Below are 19,310 nucleotides of genomic sequence, written 5' to 3'. Positions count from 1 at the left end.
AAATGAGAATTTCAAATTTTGATGAACTACTATTGATTAATAGTTATGTTATTATAAATAAAAATAGATTTATGACTAAACATTAATTATTTTCTTAATCTATATAAAAATCTTTAAAAATCATCATTTCTGTGTGTAAATGAAGTAAGATATGAGTAAATCTTTAAATATAAGTGTCCTCATAATCAAAGATACATCATGAATGAAGCAACATTCCAACTAATTACTTACTCACAAACAAATTTGATTGCAAAATTTGTAATTGAGTTTTTTGAAGAAAAAAGATTTGTAATTGAAGCAAATGATTTATTTTATTTAGTATTCCATTTTTATTTGTTTAGTTCTTTCGTTGTAGGGGGGTAGGGGGGGAAACACAGCAGTCAAGGATTGAATGGCAGAATAGTAAATTTAAGTGACAATTGACTCGGTGACTTTAGAAAAAATTGCAAAACCCAAAGTGACGCAAGACTTGGCACCTTGCGTCGAGATTCCTCAATGACCCTGAAATTTCTTTTTCTTTCCTGATAAAATCTCGTGTCTTTCCGAGTACCCATTTCGCGATTTCTTCTAAAAATCTACTCTTTTGTTGAATCTGTGATTAGTATTGACGATCTGAAGTCAAAGCTCGAGTCTTTTATCTTTGTTGTTGCTGGTGTGATTTTTTTTTTGTTTCAATCCTTGTTGCAGCTGATTTGAAGATTGTAAAGGAAGCACTTTTTTTTTGCAGAGCGTAAGTGGGTTTTAGAGTTTAAGTTGTTTAGTATATATTGTGAGAGTGTGGTTCCGTTTTTAGTAGTTATTCTGATGGCAAATCTTTGGAAGAAGCAGAAACTGAAAGATACGGGTTTGTGTCGTTTAGGGATTCTATTTGCAGTTACAGTCTCTATAGTTTTGATGTTGGTGTCTGTACCAAGAACTGCTTTGAATAGAACTTCCATTGGCCATGATGATTTGGATGATTTGGACAAAGATTTGGAAGTTAAGCTTAATGCCTCGTTGCTAGAAGTAGCTAGAGGTAATGGAATGTCTCTTAGGTTGCATAGAAGAAACCAGTTTACGCCGAGGAATCTGGATCTGTATCCGGATTTGGCAAAAGACCGTGTGGTTATAGTCTTGTATGTGCACAATCGGGCTCAGTATTTTCGAGTAACTGTGGAAAGTTTGTCAAAGGTTAAAGGAATTAGTGAGACATTGTTGATTGTTAGCCATGATGGTTACTTTGAAGAGATGAATAGGATTGTGGAAGGTATTAAGTTTTGTCAGGTGAAACAGATATTTTCGCCGTATTCGCCTCATGTATATCGAAATAGTTTCCCCAGTGTGACCCCAAATGACTGTATAAACAAGGGTGATGAGGTGAAGACACATTGTGATGGCAATCCTGATCAGTATGGGAATCACCGATCTCCAAAGATTGTATCTTTGAAGCATCACTGGTGGTGGATGATGAACACGGTTTGGGATGGGTTGGAGGAGACTAAAAGACATGAGGGTCATATCCTTTTCATTGAGGAAGATCACTTTCTGTTTCCTAATGCCTACCGTAATATACAGACTCTCACGAGGCTGAAACCCGCAAAATGTCCTGACTGCTTTGCTGCTAATTTAGCACCTTCTGATGTGAAGTCAAGAGGAGAAGGGCTTGAAAGTTTGGTTGCAGAGAGAATGGGAAATGTTGGGTATTCGTTTAATAGAAGTGTGTGGGAGAATATACACCAGAAGGCAAGAGAGTTTTGTTACTTTGATGATTACAATTGGGATATAACGATGTGGGCAACTGTTTTCCCCTCATTTGGCTCCCCTGTTTACACGTTGCGAGGGCCTAGGACTAGTGCTGTCCACTTTGGAAAATGTGGGTTGCATCAAGGTAAAGGAGATCAGGGTGACTGCATCGATAATGGGGTGGTGAACATTGAAGTTAAGGAAACAGATAAAGTTGTAAACATAAAAGAAGAATGGGGAGTTCGGGTGTATAAGCATCAAGCGGGTTATAAAGCTGGTTTCAAAGGTTGGGGAGGTTGGGGAGATGAAAGGGACCGACATTTATGTTTGGATTTTGCCGCTATGTATCGTTCCGGCAGCAGCAGTGAATCTCCATGAAGCTTCTAGCAAGTAAATTTGGTTATATTATACTCAGTAACTTTTTTTGAGGGGTTTCTTTCTTGTTATGTGCTTTTGTGAATCGATTGGCCTCGGGTGTCGCCTTGTATTTTTGATTGTTATGTCTTGTTTGTATCACCTTAAGTATTTCACTTTTCACTTTCAATACGATCAGGCAGTTCTTTTTTCGCAGTCTTAAGATACGCTCCACCAATCTGATCAGGCAGTTCTTTTGCAAATCTTAAGTTGGGTATTGATTTGGGAAAGCATATGATGAAACTAATCAGAGAGTGATGATTTTTTTTTTCTACAGTTTTCAAATTTATCAACCAACGTAAAACAAATAAGCAACTGGAATGAAAATTTCACTAAAAAATAATAGCAACTGGTTCAATGTTCACAAGAGTATGACATATTTCATCAAAGTGTAACAGAAACAATATGCGCTAAATCATATTTATATGGCTCAGTGATTGTATACACAATGTCACAACACTCGAGCGTCCCCCAAATATCCTCTTGGTGTTTGTCAAGAGCAATTACCGCACACCAAACCAATTTGTTGTGACCAGACACATTCTCTTCCCACAAAACCGCCAACTTTACACCATAATCCGTCACTCTGGCAACAGCATAACGGTCGTCCCACAACCTAAACAATTTTTCCAAACCTTTCGAACCCTTTAAATAGGTCCAACAGTTTTCTTCCGGGTCGTACCAGTTGATCATCCCATGACTACAACTATATAACACATTCTCTATCACACAATAAGATGTTGGGCAAAACCATCCCCTCCTCATAGCTAAGCCTCCGGCTCTCCATCTACCTTTATTCAGCTTGTAAGTCACAAGTCTCTCAATACACTTCACGTAGACACTTCCATCATACCCTATGCTTTGATACCTAATACCACTACGTATTCTCTCGCCAGGACTTGACGACTCAAACTCCCAAGTTTGATGCACTGTATCGAATACCTCCATCCAGTTAATTGCATCGAGATTTTTGCAGCCTCCTGTCACATATATTTTTCCATCAAGGACGCAAACAGAAGGGGACTCTCGTGCCACCCGCATGCTTGGGGCCTCACGCCATGTGTGGGAACGACAGTCCATGACCATGACGCTAGAAGATGCATTGTTATCCTTTGTGAATCCACCAATGGCATAGATATTAGAACCAACCCTTGCAATATCTGACTGGTACGTAGAAGGAGAATTGGGAGATGTAATTGGGACCAAAACATTCTTGGAGCTATTTGGTCTCCGGCAGAGACTGAACCATCGTTGTTGTTTGCTCGTATGGAATCTTAAGCACACGTAGAGACAACTCTCTGTGCAGCCTAAGAGGATTCGTGTTTGGTAAAGCTCAGTTGAAGCAAGGAGAGAACGGAATCTACTGGAAACTAAGGAGAGAGTGTGGTAGTACAATCTCGGAACACGGGCTAAGCAGTTTAATATCAAATCATTCGGAAGCATCATCAACGTCATTGACTCTTCTCTATTCATGGTTGTGGATCGCTTTTTACTCTCTAAGGGTTTTGTGGTTGCAGTTTTCTTTGGAGATGACTTTTGTTACTTTTATCTTACGAAACCAGCCTAAAGACTTTTGCATCGCCCTAAAAGAGAGAAAAATATCTTTTCATCTTTGGGAATTTTATTTTGTTTTATTCGATTAGATAACAAAGAATAACATTACCAAAAAAAAAAAAGATAACAAAGAATAAAATAAAAATAATAATAATAATTTGATCCATATCTTTTGGGAATTTTGTTTTATTTTATTCGATTAGATAACAAGGAAAAGATAAACTCTAAACTTTTCTTCCCATCTTTTTTTTTTTTTCTCAACATCAACTTTCATTATCTAAAATATTACATCCAAAGCAAAACTATGCAAATGAGTCTATCAAGTAAAACCCTGAATCACTAGGCGGATCCAACGCTACCTAATTCGAGAATCATTGTATTTTTAACCACAACGAGATAAATAACACACCAGTGTGAAATCATCTCTTAAACCACCTAACTAAACCCTATAACCCGAAAACAATTACTAACACCGAGAAGACCAAATCCTAAACTGAAAACAAAGCAATTCCAAGCTAATAGAACCTCATGATTTGCAATAAGAACTTGTCCAAATAGCAACAACACCGAGAGGCGCAATACTCGGTTTCTCCAGCTTTCATTGTTCCGGTCCTAAGCCAAAAACGGACAATACATCCGATTGACCTGACCAAGATACGCAAAACAAAACCAACGTGAGCAGAGGCTTCTCCGAACTAACCCATCATAACCAGAATGCTAATCAACTAAATAAGACAATGAAGCACCGATTAGCATAGCTTCACTTCTCAGTGCATTTCCGGATTGACCACATCGCATCAGCCAAGGTGTCTCGCTTCTTAGCCGGACTGGGACCAGAAGGATGAGGGAGCTCTTGAGAACGCCAGATTTGAGGGACCAGAAGGATGTCCTCAAATCTCAGCCGCCATCGCCCACAGAATCTCCCCACCCATCGGTAAAACTCGAAGACCCGATTCAACCATTTAACTCTGGTCAACTAGGACCTCCGAGAGAGGTGACAAGAGAAACGCGACCCGAACCCAGATCTGATACCGTGAAGCTCTAGAGAAGGCCGCCCGGATCTGCTTCGAACCACCACCATTCTCCTGGAGAGGAAAAAAACGAGCCGAGATCTCTCACCGTAGCTTTTGCCGCCGCATCGTCACGACACAGCAGTGGAGCCCTCCTCATCACGACCAGAGAGGAAGAGATCGAGCCACCCAAATACTACAGCTAGAAAATAAACTAAAAGAAAAGGAAAAACAGAGCCCTCTCACACCGCCGGTGAAGCCAGGACGGCGGAGAGGCAAACGAAAATTCAGGCAGCGGCGGTTTAGAACTAGGGTTTCTTTGAGAGAGAGAGTCAGGGAGAAGAGAGAGATATATAAACGCGGTTTTCTTCCCATCTTTTATATGAACAATTATCGAAAGTTTTATTTTTTTAAAAATTTGCTCAATAAAATACTATAATATTCTAAAAAGGTTACTTAAATTTTGGTTATTCAAAAATACCATAAAATTAAAATCAAACTTTCAATTTTTTTGTATTATCTTATACAATTTCGAGAAAATATAAATATTTACAAGAGCCCAGTATATGTTAAAGAATGGTGTGTTCTTGTTATTGTGTAGGTCGTCAATATTTTTTTAAAATATATGTATGGTAGTTAAATGTTCATTCTATTCACCAATTGTTGTCTTAGGACTAAAATTAAATTGAATAAAAATGTTCAATATATTGGCCGCCCCTATTATTAACTAGCCGTATTACCAACCTATGAGCTTATGAGGAGCCAAAGCGATTTGTATTCTTCTAGTGCCAGACTGCTAGTAATATATAAGTCATTGTTACTGTAAACAGTTAACACTAAACACTTAAGAGTTTAGACTTGACCATTTTGATGCATATTGTACTCGAGTCTGTACGTTTTCTCCTATTTGTTGGTTTGTTGACCATTTTGTGTTGTTTGTTGTTCAAAGTTCGAACTCTTGAAAGATCTGAGTTCATATATAGTGCAATCTTAAATACATTTGTATTCTGGTTTTGCTGCTTGAAACTGTGAGTTTTTTGGTTTTTCGATTACCGAAATCTGGCTATATGCCAATCAAATACTAGGGTTTAACCAGATCTCTCTCTTCATTTTCAGGTAGTTTAAACTTTTAGGAGACTTCGTCAACATTCAATGGAAAAGCCATATGAGAAGAAGATCACTTGGACGATTAAGAATTTCTCCTCTTTGCAATCTGAGAAAATTAACTCTGATTATTTTGTTGTTGGTAGCTGGAAATGGTACTCAAGAACCTTTTTTGTTTGTTTAACTATATTTATAAAACAGTTTCTAATGTTTATGTTGTCTTTTGCTATCTTTGGTTTTTGGGTTAGTGCTTGCAGGCTTCTTCCAGTATATCCCAAGGGAACATAAGGATATAATAACAATTTGTCTCTATTTCTGGAAGTTGCTGATTCTGAATTCTGAATCTTTGCGTACTGGATGGAGAAGACATGACAAATCTCGCCTAGTCGTTGTCAATCAACTTTCTAATGAATTTTTCCAAGTGGATGGTGATTATAACTGTGCTAGCTACTCTAAAAGTTGATAAATTGGGACTTGTGATACTACGAGATTCTCTTCATGTGTTTTGACTTTGAGTTCTATGTTTTACTATTATTTTACATAAGCAAATGTGGTTTGATCAAAAAGATCCCATCTTGGGCTACCCAGAGATGCTTTCCCCCGACAAACTTCTTGACAAAAATGGTGGTTCTTGTGAATGGAGAAGTCAAGGTTTTTGCCGAGGTCAATGTTCTTGAAGTTATTGGCAAATCAGATGTGTCAGAGGAAACTTCATTTGTTATAGACGTCAATGGGTTCCAACTTTGAAGTACTTCCTCCTCTGGTAATATTAATATATTAATTTGTAATTTTATGGAAAACAAGAAAGTACAAATCTAAAGAGTCTCTAACTAGAGTTTAGTATCTTGATACATATACAAGCTGCATATATTTTACTTTATATCCATCCATATATCACTTTCAGGTAAAACCTTTGAGTAGTTTGTTTAAAAGCCACCCGAACATTGCATCAAAATTTCGTCCAAAGAACCCACATCTGAGAACAACATACATAAATGTCCTACTAAGTCTGACTAACGTTTTGTGCTAGTCTCCTGAGAAACTCTCCACTGCTGCTCTTTCCGATGCGTTTTCTGCGCTACGATATGTGAACAGTCGGAGTTTAAATTGGACTGGTTGGAGAAGAAACTAAAAGAGGCTGTCAGAATAGGCTGCAAGAAATTGAGGAAGAATTGAAGGGTTTGAAAGAGAAGTGTGCAGAGATGGAAGCTCTGGTGGAGTTCTTAAGATGATGTTGTTTAATGACTAGGCAGTTTAATAGCTTGGATCTGATCGTGATCAGTATTCTAGTCTGTTTTTTTTTTTTTTTTTTTTTTTTTTTTTTTTTTTTTTTGTCTTAGTTTTGAAACATTCAAACATTAGAGCATGTATATTGATGATTTCTCAATTTTTTTTTCATGAATTAAATAACAAAAAGTAATGAAAAACTATGAGAGAGAATGGGGAAGACAGCCGATTTTCCCACGAGAACTATGGTATGGAGCCAGATAGAGCCTGTTCTTTACCCTCGGTCTATATGCCCCCGGAAAAAAAGTTCGAAACCAATTTCCCCCGAATCCAAAGTTCAAAAACTATATCTCCCCGAGTTTATTCTTCTACATCAATTAACCCATAATTGTGGTTTGGGTTTGGTTTACTATATACATAACCGATTAAGAAAAAACTAAACCTTGATTATACCAAAGCAAACCCGATTTCGACCCGATAAACCTCGATTTTATTATCCATTATCACCTAAATCTCTAAAAAAAAATCCCCAAATTTGCGAAGAACCCTAGAGAGTGAAACCCAAAGTCGAAGCTTAGATTCCTTAGGGAAGACAGCGTTAATGGCGATTGTCGTTCCAGATGCAGAGTTTGGAGGAGATTTCGATGAAGAAGCCAATGACAGAGATGAATTTCACATCGACCAGTTGGTCAACGAGTTCGTCGATGAAACACCGGTCCGCCATGATGTGTACCCGGAGAGTGATACTGAAGAAAACTGTGACGGTCCAGAGCCAGTTCATACACATATCAGGCGCGGTGATGGGCATTTGTACGATAAGCAGACATTCTTCAGTGGAGTCGCTTTCAAAGAGGCGGTGACGGACTATGTTCTTCGAACTGGAAACAATCTGAAGCAATACAGGTATAATAAAGATAAAATTGGCTTTATATGTGTTGGTTGTAATGGAGATGATGGATCACGGTGTGAGTGGAAGGTATATTCCGCGATTCTGCCAAGTGATAACATGTGGAGGATTAGAAAGTTTAATGATAAGCATAACTGTATTCCTAATGGAGAATGTGAGATGTTTAAGGTGAATCATATAGCTAGGTTGTTTCTTGATAAGATTAGATAATCCTGAGTACTTCATGCTAATGAAAATGGAAGAAATCATAAAGGAACTATGGAAGATCAGTGTCACTAGGCATCAATGTCAGGCGGCTAGAAAGAAGGCACTTATCTGGATTGAGAAGGAATATGATCAACAGTTTGCTAGATTAAGAGATTATGCTGCTGAGATATTAGAATCAAACAAGGATTCACATATAGAGGTTGAATGTGTGACGAATGATGAAGGGAAAGACATGTTCGATAGGTTCTATGTTTGTTTTGACAACATAAGAAGAACATGGAAAGAGACTTGTAGGCCTCTAATAGGAATGGATGGTTTCTTCCTAAAGAATAAGGTGAAGGGACAACTTTTGGTAGCTTTAGGTAGGGATGCTAACAATGGTATTTATCCAATAGCATGGGGGGGGGGGGGGGTTGTAAAAGTTGAGAACACCGAAAATTGGGTTTGGTTTATGAAGTTGCTGAAGACTGACCTTGGACTAAATAGTGGTGACAGCTTCATTATGGTCTCTGATAGGCAAAAATTAACTTATTATTATCATGGTGGGATTTGTAACTGTTTTTGATTGTGTCTTTTGTTTATGGTATCTTTAAATGATTATTCCTATTTTGTAGGAATTGATCAAAGCTGTTCAGCTGGAATTACCAAAGATGGAGCGTCGAATGTGTGTACAACACATCTACGGTAACTTGAAGAAGCATCATGGAAATAAAACCCGGAGGAAGCCGTTTTTGTGAGATTTGGCTTGGTCTTACAATGAGACTGATTATAAGCGGCACTTGGAGAGGGTTTAGGGTTGTAAAAGTTGAGAACACCGAAAATTGGGTTTGGTTTATGAAGTTGCTGAAGACTGACCTTGGACTAAATGGTGGTGACAGCTTCATTATGGTCTCTGATAGGCAAAAAGTAACTTATTATTATCATGGTGGGATTTGTAACTGTTTTTGATTGTGTCTTTTGTTTATGGTATCTTTAAATGATTATTCCTATTTTGTAGGGATTGATCAAAGCTGTTCAACTGGAATTACCAAAGATGGAGCGTCGAATATGTGTACAACACATCTACGGAAACTTGAAGAAGCATCATGGAAATAAAACCCGGAGGAAGCCATTTTTGTGAGATTTGGCTTGGTCTTACAATGAGACTGATTATAAGCGGCACTTGGAGAGGATCTTCTGTTATGATACTGGTGTATACAATGATGTCATGAGGACAAATCCTAAAAGTTGGTGCAGAGCATTCCACAAGATTGGGAGTTATTGTGAAGATGTTGATAATAACCCCACAAAGTCTTTTAACAGCTCCATTAACAAGGCAAGGGAGAAACCATTTATTGCTATGCCAGGGACAATCAGACGACTTGTGATGGTGAGGATTGCCAAAAGGTCTGTAGAATCTCATTCTCACACAGGTAATTTCCTTAGTATTATCAATGGTTGTTTAGTATTATCAATGGCTTAGTATTATCAATCTCATTCTCAAACAATAATGATTGCGTATGCTTGTTTGTTTGCAGGGATCTGTACTCCGTATGTTGCATTGTTTCTAGCTAAAGAGCATAAGTATGCATCTGAGTCGAAGGTTTACTCAAGCACAAATGAAGCATATGAAGTCACTCATGGTTTAAATAAACACAGAGTCTGCCTTAAAAAGATGGTTTGTTCCTGCATGAAGTGGCAGATATGTGGCATCCCATGTGAACATGCCTATGCAGTCATAGTCGACAAAAAACTTGTAATCGAGAACTATGTCTGTCAATGGTTCCGGACAGCTATGTGGAAAAGAAACTACACCGAAGGCCTAGTTCCACAGAGAGGTCCAAGGTTTTGGCCTGAGACAGAAGCTCCTAATGTGTGTATACCATATGATGAAGATCATGATAAAGGTAAGAAGAAAAAGCCTGACAAAAAAAAGGAAGAAGGGTGCCAATGAGTCGCCAACTAAGAAGAAACCAAAGGAGAAGAAAAGAATCATGCATTGTGGAATTTTTGGAGAAGCGAATCATAATTCTAGGTTCCACAGAAAAGAATTTGCAAAGGTGAATGTATTTTCCTTTTCATGGTTTCATTTTATGGAGTTTGTTTTGGTTTACTAATGTTACAATGTTTTAAATTGTTTTGCAGCCAAGCCAAGGGGAACCAAGTCAAGGTTCACTCACTCAAGCTTACTTAAGTAGCTAAGTAGAAATAGGGTTCTAATTTTGTGGTTGCCTTGAATGTATTTTCGGCCACATAGACTTGTAATTCCCTATGTCTTTTTTTTCATTTGTCTCTTCTTAAAACTTGCTAATGATGTCTTTTGGCGAATATTTTATAAAATGGTTATGAATGATCATAATTCTGAAATTTAACTTCTCATTCTCATTACCACAATAGCAACAACAAACTAACAACAATTGTCTTCATAGCAACAAAAAAATAACAACAATTGTCTTCATGGCAACAACACTGGTTCTCTTCTTCAACCTAGTAGCTTACTGAGACCAATCATGATCATACATAAGAAGACTAAGATAAGCATCATTCTCTTATTTCCTCTTGCACGGAAACTTGATTCGGTGGAATTTGTTGATACATTACTCATTGTGATACTCAAACTCGTGAAAGAAGAAGAAGCAAATTCAAGAAGAAGAAGCAAACTAAATAAAAAGAATCGATTATGAACCATGAAAATTGATTTTAGTTTTTATTTGGGGATTCTGGGTTTTCTGATAAACGGGTCGGGTTGGTCCAGGAATTTGGTTCAACAATTGGTTTATTTTTGGGGCATATATGGTTTGGTCTCGGGTTTAGACATTAAACCGCTACAATCCAGAATCAGGGAGATATAGCTTTCAAACTTTGGATTCGGGGGGAAATTGGTTTCAAACATTTTTTCCGGGGGCATATAGACCGAGGGTAAAGAACGGGCTATCTGGCTTGATACCATAGTTCTCGTGGGAAATCGGCCGTCTTCCTGAGAGAATGAGATAAGTTTCTCAATGTTTCTAATTTGAGAAACTCAATGATTCTCATTTGAGAAACTCTGAGAACCTGATTTGAGAAACTCATTTTCCATGTGTCTCTTTATAATTGAACAAAATTTTTAATTGTTAATTAAAATACAAATAAAGAGTTAAAATAATATATTTTCACAAAGAATGTCATTTTGACATTTTTTTCTTGCTACAAAAAGAGTATCATTTATGTTTCCAATGAAAATTTTAAATATTTTTTTTATCCCTATTATTTGAGCTTATTAATTAGAAAGAGAAAAAATTTTAGTGTATTTATAAAGGGTAAAACAGAAATTTAAACAATTTTCTTAATTTGTGTGCATTATGTCAAAATGATACTCTTTGTGAAACATAAAGAGTATATGAGAAACAAAAAGAATTTCTCACCATTGCAGATGGTCTTAAGAGACAAATAGAGTTGTTTTGTTGTTGAGGTTTTGCTATGTTACATTTATTGCTGGAGAAGACAAGATTCTTCAACTTTAAACACATATGACAACACTTATTCTTGGGAATGAAGAAATAGTCATATAAATGAGTAATATAGAGAAGATCATAATCGACGATTTGAGAGATCACTTTCAAGAGTTTAACAACTGACCTGTTTCTCCTTAGGTTGATGTTGCTCCGGCGCGTCGTCACTCACGAACACCATATTTGGTTTTGTTCCATCTCTAGCTAGCCATTAAACCAATTTTGAGTATTAATCGGCAGTTTAATCGACATGGATTTGGGATCCAAAAAGAAAATTCCGGTGAATTGCTTCCTCCGTCAAGTTTCGACCGGAGATCTTCGTCGCCTCTCCTTTCTTGTTTAGAATCTTCAGCTCTAGATCCACGATGGCCTAGTAAGCATCGTTGGTCGGTGTCAGAGTTAGAGGTTACAAACCAAATTACCATATCCTCTGCTCTTGACTCCTCTTCTTCACTGCCGGCAAAGTGTCTCCTTCCCACGGCTGTTGAGAAATCACTGGTCTCTGTTCATTATACTCCTCCGGTGGTATTGTTCGTACAAAGAGATGAACCGAAACCGGTAAAAACTTCCCCTCTGGCGGAAACGATGAATATATCCACAGTGGTGGATGGTGTCTTGCTGGAAGATACCCACTGTTCTTCTCACGATGCCGTGAATCAACCTCCTCCGAAGGTTCCGTCATTACCAGTTAACGCCAAGCCTGAACCGGTGTATTCAAACAAGCTGTCAACTGAACTCGTGGAGGTTGTTGTTGATGCATCTAACAAACCCAATGCCCCTAAGGATTTGGTTTCTACACCTTTGAATGGAGCTTGGGCGAAGAAGCTAAAGTACACCTCTTCATCCACCTCGCAACAAGCTGCTAATGGAGTAACAATTTCTGGACCGAGAAAAAATCTTCCTGAGTCATCAAAGGAATATACGCTAAGGTTTCCTTGGGCTGCTAAAATGGATCCGGCAGCAAGAAATCTTTGCAGAGCTACCTCACCGGAGTATATGGAAGACGATACTCCAAAGGTAACAATTCCAAGTCATGTCTTGTTGCAAGGTCTTGAGAATCAGAAAGAATATGTTTTAGGTATGTTCTATAGATGTACTCCTCCTCCAGGTGGCTTGATTCATCCAGTGTTAAATAGAATTTGGGGTAGAAAGTGTAGAATCTTTATCCGCAAGTTAGATGGTTCAAGATTTCTTTTCCATATCCCGAATGCTTCAACCAGAGCTTGGGTTCTCCAAAGAGGACTGTGGCATGTTGATGATTGTCTTATGTTTGTTGCTCTTTGGTCTGCTGCAGATACTTTTGATCTTCTGGAGATATCGACTATTCCTATCTAGGTAAACACTCAAAAATATACCATACAACACTCAAAAATATACCATACAGGTTGTACTCAATTCCAAGAATTAGCCATATTGCATCAGGGTTAGTAGCTCCTATGGCTACGTATAAACCAAGACTTGACCCTTCCCTAATGGGTGAGGCCAAGATATTGGTGGAAGTGGAGCTGAGTAAAGTTTTTCCTCCTAAGATTGCCGTAGCTGACAAAAAGGGAAACATTTCTATGGTAAATGTTGAATATGCTTGGGTTCCAGCTGTATGTGGAGATTGTGGACAGTTAGGGCATAAGGCCTCCCTCTGTATTCACCCCCATATGCCAAATGAAAAAGTTACCCAGCTAGTTTCAAAAGATGTCAACACTCCTACTATTGTAAGTATTTCTAGTCCCACTGATTTGGTATCACCAATCACTCTTCAATCCGAGCCTCTAGTTGCTCCCATTACCACAACCACAGAAATCCAACTCGATACATTCCTAGCAGTTGAGGCTGGCCCAATCCAAGTCATAGACCAAAGCACCGAGGTGGCAGATTGTGACACAATTGTTGAAGCTGAAGTTATAACTAAGACTGTTTTCTCAGTAGAAACAGTTACTGAAATTGCAGGGTCACATGATCATGCTCTTAGTGAACGTGAGGTAAGACATGTCATGACTAACAACAGGTTTAACCATTTTGGGTCTTCATTTCATATGGAGAGTCACTTGAGTGAGATGGAGATTCAGTTGAGTCCGATGATTCCGACAGTGAGTCGAGAATGTTGGATCAAATGACTCCTCCTGGGCAACAAATCTTGCGTGAAAGACCGCTTCAACCTTCCGTTAAAGCTAAGGAGATACAAGAATATTCTAGTGCTCGAGGAAGTGGTAACCGGGGACGTGGAAATCGTGGACGTGGGTATCGTGGACGCGAGAATTGTGAACGTGGGAACTATGGGTGTGGCTAGTTGTCCTATCTTGATGAGATAAGAAGCTAACCGAAGCAGAAGATTTAGTTACAATCTTTAATATTGGCATGTGTCTGTATTATTTTCTTGTTTTTAAAACTGTATGACTTAGCAGTCATGGCTTGTGTGTATCAACAACTTGTTATGAATAAAGAGAAGTGTCTTGTTAAAGAAAAAAAAAAAAAACAATCATATAAACGTTCTTAAACTATAGGGTCTTTTTTGTTATTTTGGTAATGCATGTTACTCGTACTATTTTAAAAATAATTTATGGCAAGTCAAATGCCTTTTCTGCAAATTCGTTTTTAGACTTCATATCTTATTAACACCTAGAACCCTAGATATAATCGGAACCGAAGTGTTTCGCATTCTCTAGTCTTCCTATTCATAATCCAAACTTGAAAGCCGTTAAAGTTGTGGCTTAACTATTTCAATTTATCGTCCTTGTCTCTTTCTTCGACATCACCCTAAGAGGTAAATAAAGTTTTTTTTAATCATTCAACTTTTGTTTTACTTCCTTGACTATCTTCGGTTTCTCAAACGTAGTAACTAGTAAAGAACAGAAATCTTCTTAGAATGATGTTCAATAGTGCAATCTTAGTAATCTTTATTTTGGTTTCGTTTTGGTATTTACGAATTTATTTTGGTAATTAACTTGTAAAGAAAAAGTTATGTAGGAGTCATCATAAGTTGATACGAGAACGAAGATTACTTGGGTGCAGTACTGCTTGGGTGATAAAAAAAATTTGTCTTCCTTGCAATCAGCATCGATTTATTAAAATTGTATTTATTAGTGTGTTTTTATTGTTACTACTATTAGTAGAAGTCACTTAAATACATTGTTCTTGGGAAGGAAGAAACAATTAAACACAATTAACGTTAAATTAACCCTATGCCATATGAGGAGCCGAAGCTTTTCGCATTCCTCTAGTCTTCCTAATTTAAACCTTGGAAGCCTTTTAAGCTTTGGCCAAACTGTTTTTGTACATCGTATCCAACCCTGTTTACAACTATGTTCAGTTTCTCGAACGTGGTAGATTTGTAAAGAAAAACAAAAGCTGTTTAGAATGTGTTCCATATATATATATATAGCGGAATCTATATTTTGGTTTTGTTTGACTTTTCAATTTACAAAAATTGTGTATAGCAGCAGCTAGGAGTCATCAAAAGATCAATGGAGGTCAAAGTTGATATGACGATTACTTGGGTGATTAAAAATTTCTCTTCTTTGCAATCATTTTATTCTGATAATTTCGTTGCTGGTGGCTGCAAATGGTAAGAAGATAATTAACTCTTATAATAATGTTGGAGGCCAGAAAGTTGTTCTTCCATTTATCTTTACAAAGATATATATACATAAGCATAGAAGCCTAAGAGAATATTCTAGACTTCATGGAAAAGATACAATATGAAAAGAAAATATAACATTAGTCTAGATATTTACACAATAATTAACCCCATAATATTTAGCTGATTGTTTTTGTTTGGTTTTCGTTTGCAGGCGTCTCTGGGCCTATCCCAAAGGGAATAAGAGTGCTCATCATTTTTCTTTGTATCTAGATGTTTCTGATAAAGAATCTTTGCCTATTGGATGGAGAAGACACGCTAAATTTTCTCTAACTGTAGTAAATAAATACACAGAAAAACTCTCCCGGCTAAGAGGTTATTGGACTCTATGCTTGTTAGTTGTTACTTTATGGTTTATGTTACTTTTGTGCTTCTGTGTTGAGTTGTGAGCATTGAGTCAGAAATGTAATTAATGTGATGAAACATGGTTTTTGATTTTGTAGAGACTCAGCACTGGTTCGAACATAAAGCTCCTAGTTGGGGGTTTTCAGAATTGATTTGCCTCACCGAACTTAATGCCAAAGAGGGATTTCTGGTGAATGGAGATCTCACAGTTGTTGCCAAGATAGAGGTTCTTGAAGTTGTTGGAAAATTAGATGTATCAGAGGAATCTTCATCCATAATGGAAACCGTAGATGTCAATGGATTTCAAGTTCTGCCTTCACAGGTAACAAATTATGAAACGTACAACACCTTTTGTTTTTTTTTTTTTTGTAGAAATTTCATTATTCCAAGTTCCAACCGCAAGAATAGGAAAAGGACAAACAGTAAGTGTCTTGATTTGCTGTGGTTTTACTTTTATATATCTTTTCTACTCGCAGGTAGAGTGCGTGAAGCGTTTTTTTGACAGACACCTAGCTATTGCATCCAAATTTCGACCAAAGAATCCATACCTGAAGACGGCCTACATGAATTTCCTTCTTAACTTAACCCAAACGCTGAGTCAATCTCCTCAAGAACTCTCCAATGATGATCTCTCTGACGCAGGCGCTTCTCTGGCCTATTTGAGAGAAGCAGGGTTTGAGTTGGATTGGTTGGAGAAGAAACTTGATGAAGTAAAGGAAAAGAAGAAGAAAGAAGAGGCTTGTTTGGCCCGGCTGCGAAATATGGACGAAGAGCTTCAGCCCTTTAAGAAGAAGTGCTTAGACCTTGAAGCTCAGATAGACAAGGAGAAGAAAGAGCTATTAGCTGCTAGAGCTCCTCTCTCCTTGTACGATGACAATGTTGTCTGATTTTATTTTTTGCTTAGGTTTTGGTGTTTTGATTTCGGAATTGAGAGCTCTCTTAATGTTGACACGTTTTGATATTTTTTCCTATTTAAGTGCTTAGTAGTTTAGGGGATCTCTAGATATGCCAATTGTTTTTCTATTTAAGTGTTCGTTTCAATGGTTTACGTGTCCACTGCAATTCAATGTGTTACTTCTTGCTACAAAACGGAATAAACGTAGGCGTTTTGCAATTAATTGCAAATCAAACGCATAACTCCAAGTAAACGCCTCATTTTATCACAGTACGATATAGGGGAAACATACTTTTGAGTTTTGATGAAACCGTAATTAGGAAGATATTAGATAATAACCAATCAAGAAGCTTACTGCAAGCTCGGGGATTAGAGATCTCAGTCTAGAAGGTGAATTGAAAGAAAGAATCTTCACCTCGGAGGTTCTGTGATCAAACGATGATACTGATAGAGATGGTACGAGAGAGAAGTAGAGATGATAGGGTAAATATTCTTATTATTCTCTAGGTTTGCGGCTGTGAAGCCTTTACTGCAAGCTTTTCAATTCGGGTGGGTTTGGAGTTTGGGAAGATGAGCTTGTGAGAGCATCCGGAGGGTTCGACTCTTTCGCTGGATTAAGTTGACCCAATGTTTGTGACATGAATTTTGAGAGCATCGACTCAAAAGCGGACTGTGAATTAACTAAGCCTTCAATCTGAGATCGTAGGTATTCTGTAGCCTGTTTCTGTTCTTCTGCAGCTTGCTTTTGTTCATCGATTTGTTTGGCTATGGTTTGTAAACGAGTAGCGTCTGCCATGATTGTCTATTCTTATCACAATACTCCCTCGTTGAAATTATCCTTCTCCTCAAAGATTGAAAGAAGGATACTTAGCGATGAAATCTTGATAAAACTCCCAAGTAACAGTAGCTGGAGATTGACCCTTCCACTGAACAAGAACTTTGGTAACAGGTTTGTTTTGTCGGTGCACCATTTTTCTTTCAAGGATGAATTCTGGTTCTTTGTCAAGACCAACATCAGTCATGAACTGTGGCAAAGTAGGGGATGTGGTGGGAGGATTTGGACAGAGTTTCAATTGGCTGACATGAAACACAGGGTGAATAGCAGCTCCAGGTGGCAAGGCAAGCCTATATGCAACTTTTCCAACACGATCGAGAACAAGAAACGGACCATAAAAGCGAGGTGAGAGCTTGTGAGGTACCTTTTTTGTTTTGAGAGAATTTTGTTTATATGGCTGAAGCTTGAGGTAAACATGATCGCCAATATTGAATTCTCGGAATGATCTTCGAGAATTAGCATACTGTTTCATTCTGTTCTAGGCCCGTAGGAGATGAAATTTCAACATGTTAATGACCTCTTCTCTCTTTTGAAGATTTCTGTCAACGACAATAGAAGAACTTTCCCCCGGAAGGTAAGGAAGATGCACATGTGGTGGTTGTCCATATATGATTTCGAAAGGGGTGCTCCGGATAGCAGTGTGATAGGTGGTATGTACCACCACTCTGCTAATGGTAACCACTTACTCCAAGTATGAGGAGCATCAACAGTCATACACCTGAGATAAGTCTCCAATGTTTTATTTGTGATCTCTGTCTGTCCATCTGTTTGGGGATGATAAGCAGTGGAAAATTTCATATCAACACCATGAACCCTAAACATTTCTTTCCAGATTTCACTCAAAAAGGTTGGATCCCTGTCACTAATTACGGCCTTAGGCATACCATGAAGCTTGAAGATGTTATCCAAATACAATTGAGACACATCAGCTGCAGTATCAGGATGAGATGACACCAAAAAATGAGCATGTTTACTGAGCCTATCAATGACGACCAAGATACAATGTTTACCAGAAGATGGTGGAAGTCCTTCAATAAAATCCAAGCTAACTGATTCCCAAACACCAACAGGTATAGGTAAGGGTTGCATTAAACCAGGTTTTGTCGTTAAATCATATTTATTCTTTTGACAAACCGAGCAATTTCGAACATAGTTCTGAACCTCCAAAGTCATTTTTGGCCAATAGAATAAAGATTTGATCCTGTGGAGTGTAGCATCTCGACCTGGGTGACCCCCAACAGCTGAATCATGTAGCCATTTAAAGATGTGGAGTTTAACCTCTGGATCATTGTGATATGTCTATATTTTTTCTCTCCTTAGCATATATTTATCATGCATTTAGCTAGGATAACTCATTGTTTTGTATCATTTTCTAGTATTTTCTATACACTTTGCATGTCTAGGTAGGTCTTGCATCATCCTTGCATACATTGTGCATTTCAGAGTATTTCAGGTATCTAGGAGACGTTGGAAGTGCAACCGTGCGAGCCAACCTTCCAGACGCCACTCGAGCCATTCGTTCGAGCCACGCACTCCAGACAGCGTTCGAGCCATGCACTCCAGACGCCGCTCGAGCCAACACTCCAGACGCCGTTCGAGCCAACACTCCATACATCGTTAGAGCCATCCCTTCTTACCACCACTGGACCTCGCTCGAGCCAGCCTCACCGCACATCACTCGACCTCACTCGAGCCATGTGGATCGAGCCACTGGACGCACACCGACTCGTTCGCACATGTCAGGAAGGCGCTCCATTTTACACGCTTCAGGAGATTTCCGAACCGACGCTCTATCTTGTCGTTTTAAGTTTTAGGGATTCACATGTTTTTACTATAAATACACTTTGTTAAGTCTTGGCTGAAGACATCTTTTATTCTCATTTTGTTCTTTTCCTTAAGTTTTTACCTAGCCACCAGAAACGCTTTGAGACTTTGTAATCCGACATCTTTGAGTTTATTGAGTATTTACATTTGATTTCTTCTACAAAG

At 38.1% G+C, this 19,310-nt stretch overlaps 5 protein-coding genes, 1 long non-coding RNA gene and 3 pseudogenes across 7 annotated transcripts; 8 read left to right on the top strand and 1 right to left on the bottom strand.

Annotated features, from left to right (window-relative positions):
* The first annotated feature begins 261 nt into the window (after window positions 1-261).
* LOC104747180 (alpha-1,6-mannosyl-glycoprotein 2-beta-N-acetylglucosaminyltransferase) lies at window positions 262-2,286 on the top strand. The gene has a single exon (XM_010468764.3). It carries the CDS (start codon window positions 805-807, stop codon window positions 2,098-2,100), a length of 1,296 nt encoding a protein of 431 aa, XP_010467066.1. The 5' UTR covers window positions 262-804; the 3' UTR covers window positions 2,101-2,286.
* A 158-nt stretch (window positions 2,287-2,444) lies between these two features.
* On the bottom strand, window positions 2,445-3,690 carry LOC104747182 (F-box/kelch-repeat protein At4g23580 pseudogene; annotated as a pseudogene). The gene has a single exon (XR_015582686.1). The product of XR_015582686.1 is annotated as an F-box/kelch-repeat protein At4g23580 pseudogene (transcript).
* Window positions 3,691-5,852: 2,162 nt separating this feature from the next.
* Window positions 5,853-7,036, top strand: LOC147926882 (MATH domain and coiled-coil domain-containing protein At1g31390-like; annotated as a pseudogene).
* Window positions 7,037-7,632: 596 nt separating this feature from the next.
* Window positions 7,633-8,406, top strand: LOC147926881 (uncharacterized; annotated as a pseudogene).
* A 46-nt stretch (window positions 8,407-8,452) lies between these two features.
* Window positions 8,453-10,078, top strand: LOC147926880 (uncharacterized). The gene is made up of 6 exons (XM_087487224.1): window positions 8,453-8,525; window positions 8,760-8,829; window positions 8,919-9,051; window positions 9,143-9,261; window positions 9,358-9,557; window positions 9,663-10,078. The coding sequence occupies exons 1-6, from the start codon at window positions 8,453-8,455 to the stop codon at window positions 10,076-10,078; spliced, it is 1,011 nt and encodes a 336-aa protein (XP_087343350.1).
* Window positions 10,079-11,644: 1,566 nt separating this feature from the next.
* On the top strand, window positions 11,645-14,197 carry LOC104747183 (uncharacterized). Its single transcript, XM_087487505.1, has 2 exons — window positions 11,645-12,632; window positions 12,910-14,197. The coding sequence occupies exons 1-2, from the start codon at window positions 12,201-12,203 to the stop codon at window positions 12,952-12,954; spliced, it is 477 nt and encodes a 158-aa protein (XP_087343631.1). The 5' UTR covers window positions 11,645-12,200; the 3' UTR covers window positions 12,955-14,197.
* On the top strand, window positions 13,052-13,899 carry LOC147926879 (uncharacterized). The gene is made up of 2 exons (XM_087487223.1): window positions 13,052-13,586; window positions 13,679-13,899. Exons 1-2 carry the CDS (start codon window positions 13,052-13,054, stop codon window positions 13,897-13,899), a joined length of 756 nt encoding a protein of 251 aa, XP_087343349.1.
* Window positions 14,198-15,062: 865 nt separating the features above from the next.
* LOC104747184 (MATH domain and coiled-coil domain-containing protein At2g05410-like) lies at window positions 15,063-16,619 on the top strand. The gene is made up of 4 exons (XM_010468766.3): window positions 15,063-15,174; window positions 15,401-15,561; window positions 15,690-15,913; window positions 16,068-16,619. Exons 1-4 carry the CDS (start codon window positions 15,074-15,076, stop codon window positions 16,476-16,478), a joined length of 897 nt encoding a protein of 298 aa, XP_010467068.2. The 5' UTR covers window positions 15,063-15,073; the 3' UTR covers window positions 16,479-16,619.
* A 174-nt stretch (window positions 16,620-16,793) lies between these two features.
* LOC147926878 (uncharacterized) lies at window positions 16,794-19,309 on the top strand. The gene is made up of 3 exons (XR_015581948.1): window positions 16,794-17,188; window positions 17,436-17,666; window positions 17,857-19,309. It is a non-coding gene; the product is annotated as an uncharacterized LOC147926878 (long non-coding RNA).
* Window position 19,310: the final 1 nt, after the last annotated feature.

This window comes from Camelina sativa, chromosome 15 (genome assembly GCF_030686135.1).
Source record: "Camelina sativa cultivar CO46 ecotype springtype chromosome 15, ASM3068613v1".
In the NCBI taxonomy this organism is placed as follows: Eukaryota; Viridiplantae; Streptophyta; class Magnoliopsida; order Brassicales; family Brassicaceae; genus Camelina; species Camelina sativa.
The sequence above is the reverse complement of the archived record's forward strand: the minus strand, read 5'-3'. Positions and strand labels throughout refer to the sequence as shown.

Coding starts and splice junctions, on each gene's coding strand:
- LOC104747180 (XM_010468764.3), top strand. CDS start 805: ATGGCAAATCTTTGGAAGAAGCAGAAACTGAAAGATACGGGTTTGTGT.
- LOC147926880 (XM_087487224.1), top strand. CDS start 8,453: ATGGATGGTTTCTTCCTAAAGAATAAGGTGAAGGGACAACTTTTGGTA. Junction 8,526..8,759: donor AGGTAGGGATGCTAACAATG/GTATTTATCCAA, acceptor CCTATTTTGTAG/GAATTGATCAAAGCTGTTCA. Junction 9,262..9,357: donor ACCCGGAGGAAGCCATTTTT/GTGAGATTTGGC, acceptor TGATGTCATGAG/GACAAATCCTAAAAGTTGGT.
- LOC104747183 (XM_087487505.1), top strand. CDS start 12,201: ATGAATATATCCACAGTGGTGGATGGTGTCTTGCTGGAAGATACCCAC. Junction 12,633..12,909: donor TGGAAGACGATACTCCAAAG/GTAACAATTCCA, acceptor GGTCTGCTGCAG/ATACTTTTGATCTTCTGGAG.
- LOC147926879 (XM_087487223.1), top strand. CDS start 13,052: ATGGCTACGTATAAACCAAGACTTGACCCTTCCCTAATGGGTGAGGCC. Junction 13,587..13,678: donor TGATCATGCTCTTAGTGAAC/GTGAGGTAAGAC, acceptor ATGGAGATTCAG/TTGAGTCCGATGATTCCGAC.
- LOC104747184 (XM_010468766.3), top strand. CDS start 15,074: ATGGAGGTCAAAGTTGATATGACGATTACTTGGGTGATTAAAAATTTC. Junction 15,175..15,400: donor GTTGCTGGTGGCTGCAAATG/GTAAGAAGATAA, acceptor TTTCGTTTGCAG/GCGTCTCTGGGCCTATCCCA. Junction 15,562..15,689: donor AAAACTCTCCCGGCTAAGAG/GTTATTGGACTC, acceptor TTGATTTTGTAG/AGACTCAGCACTGGTTCGAA.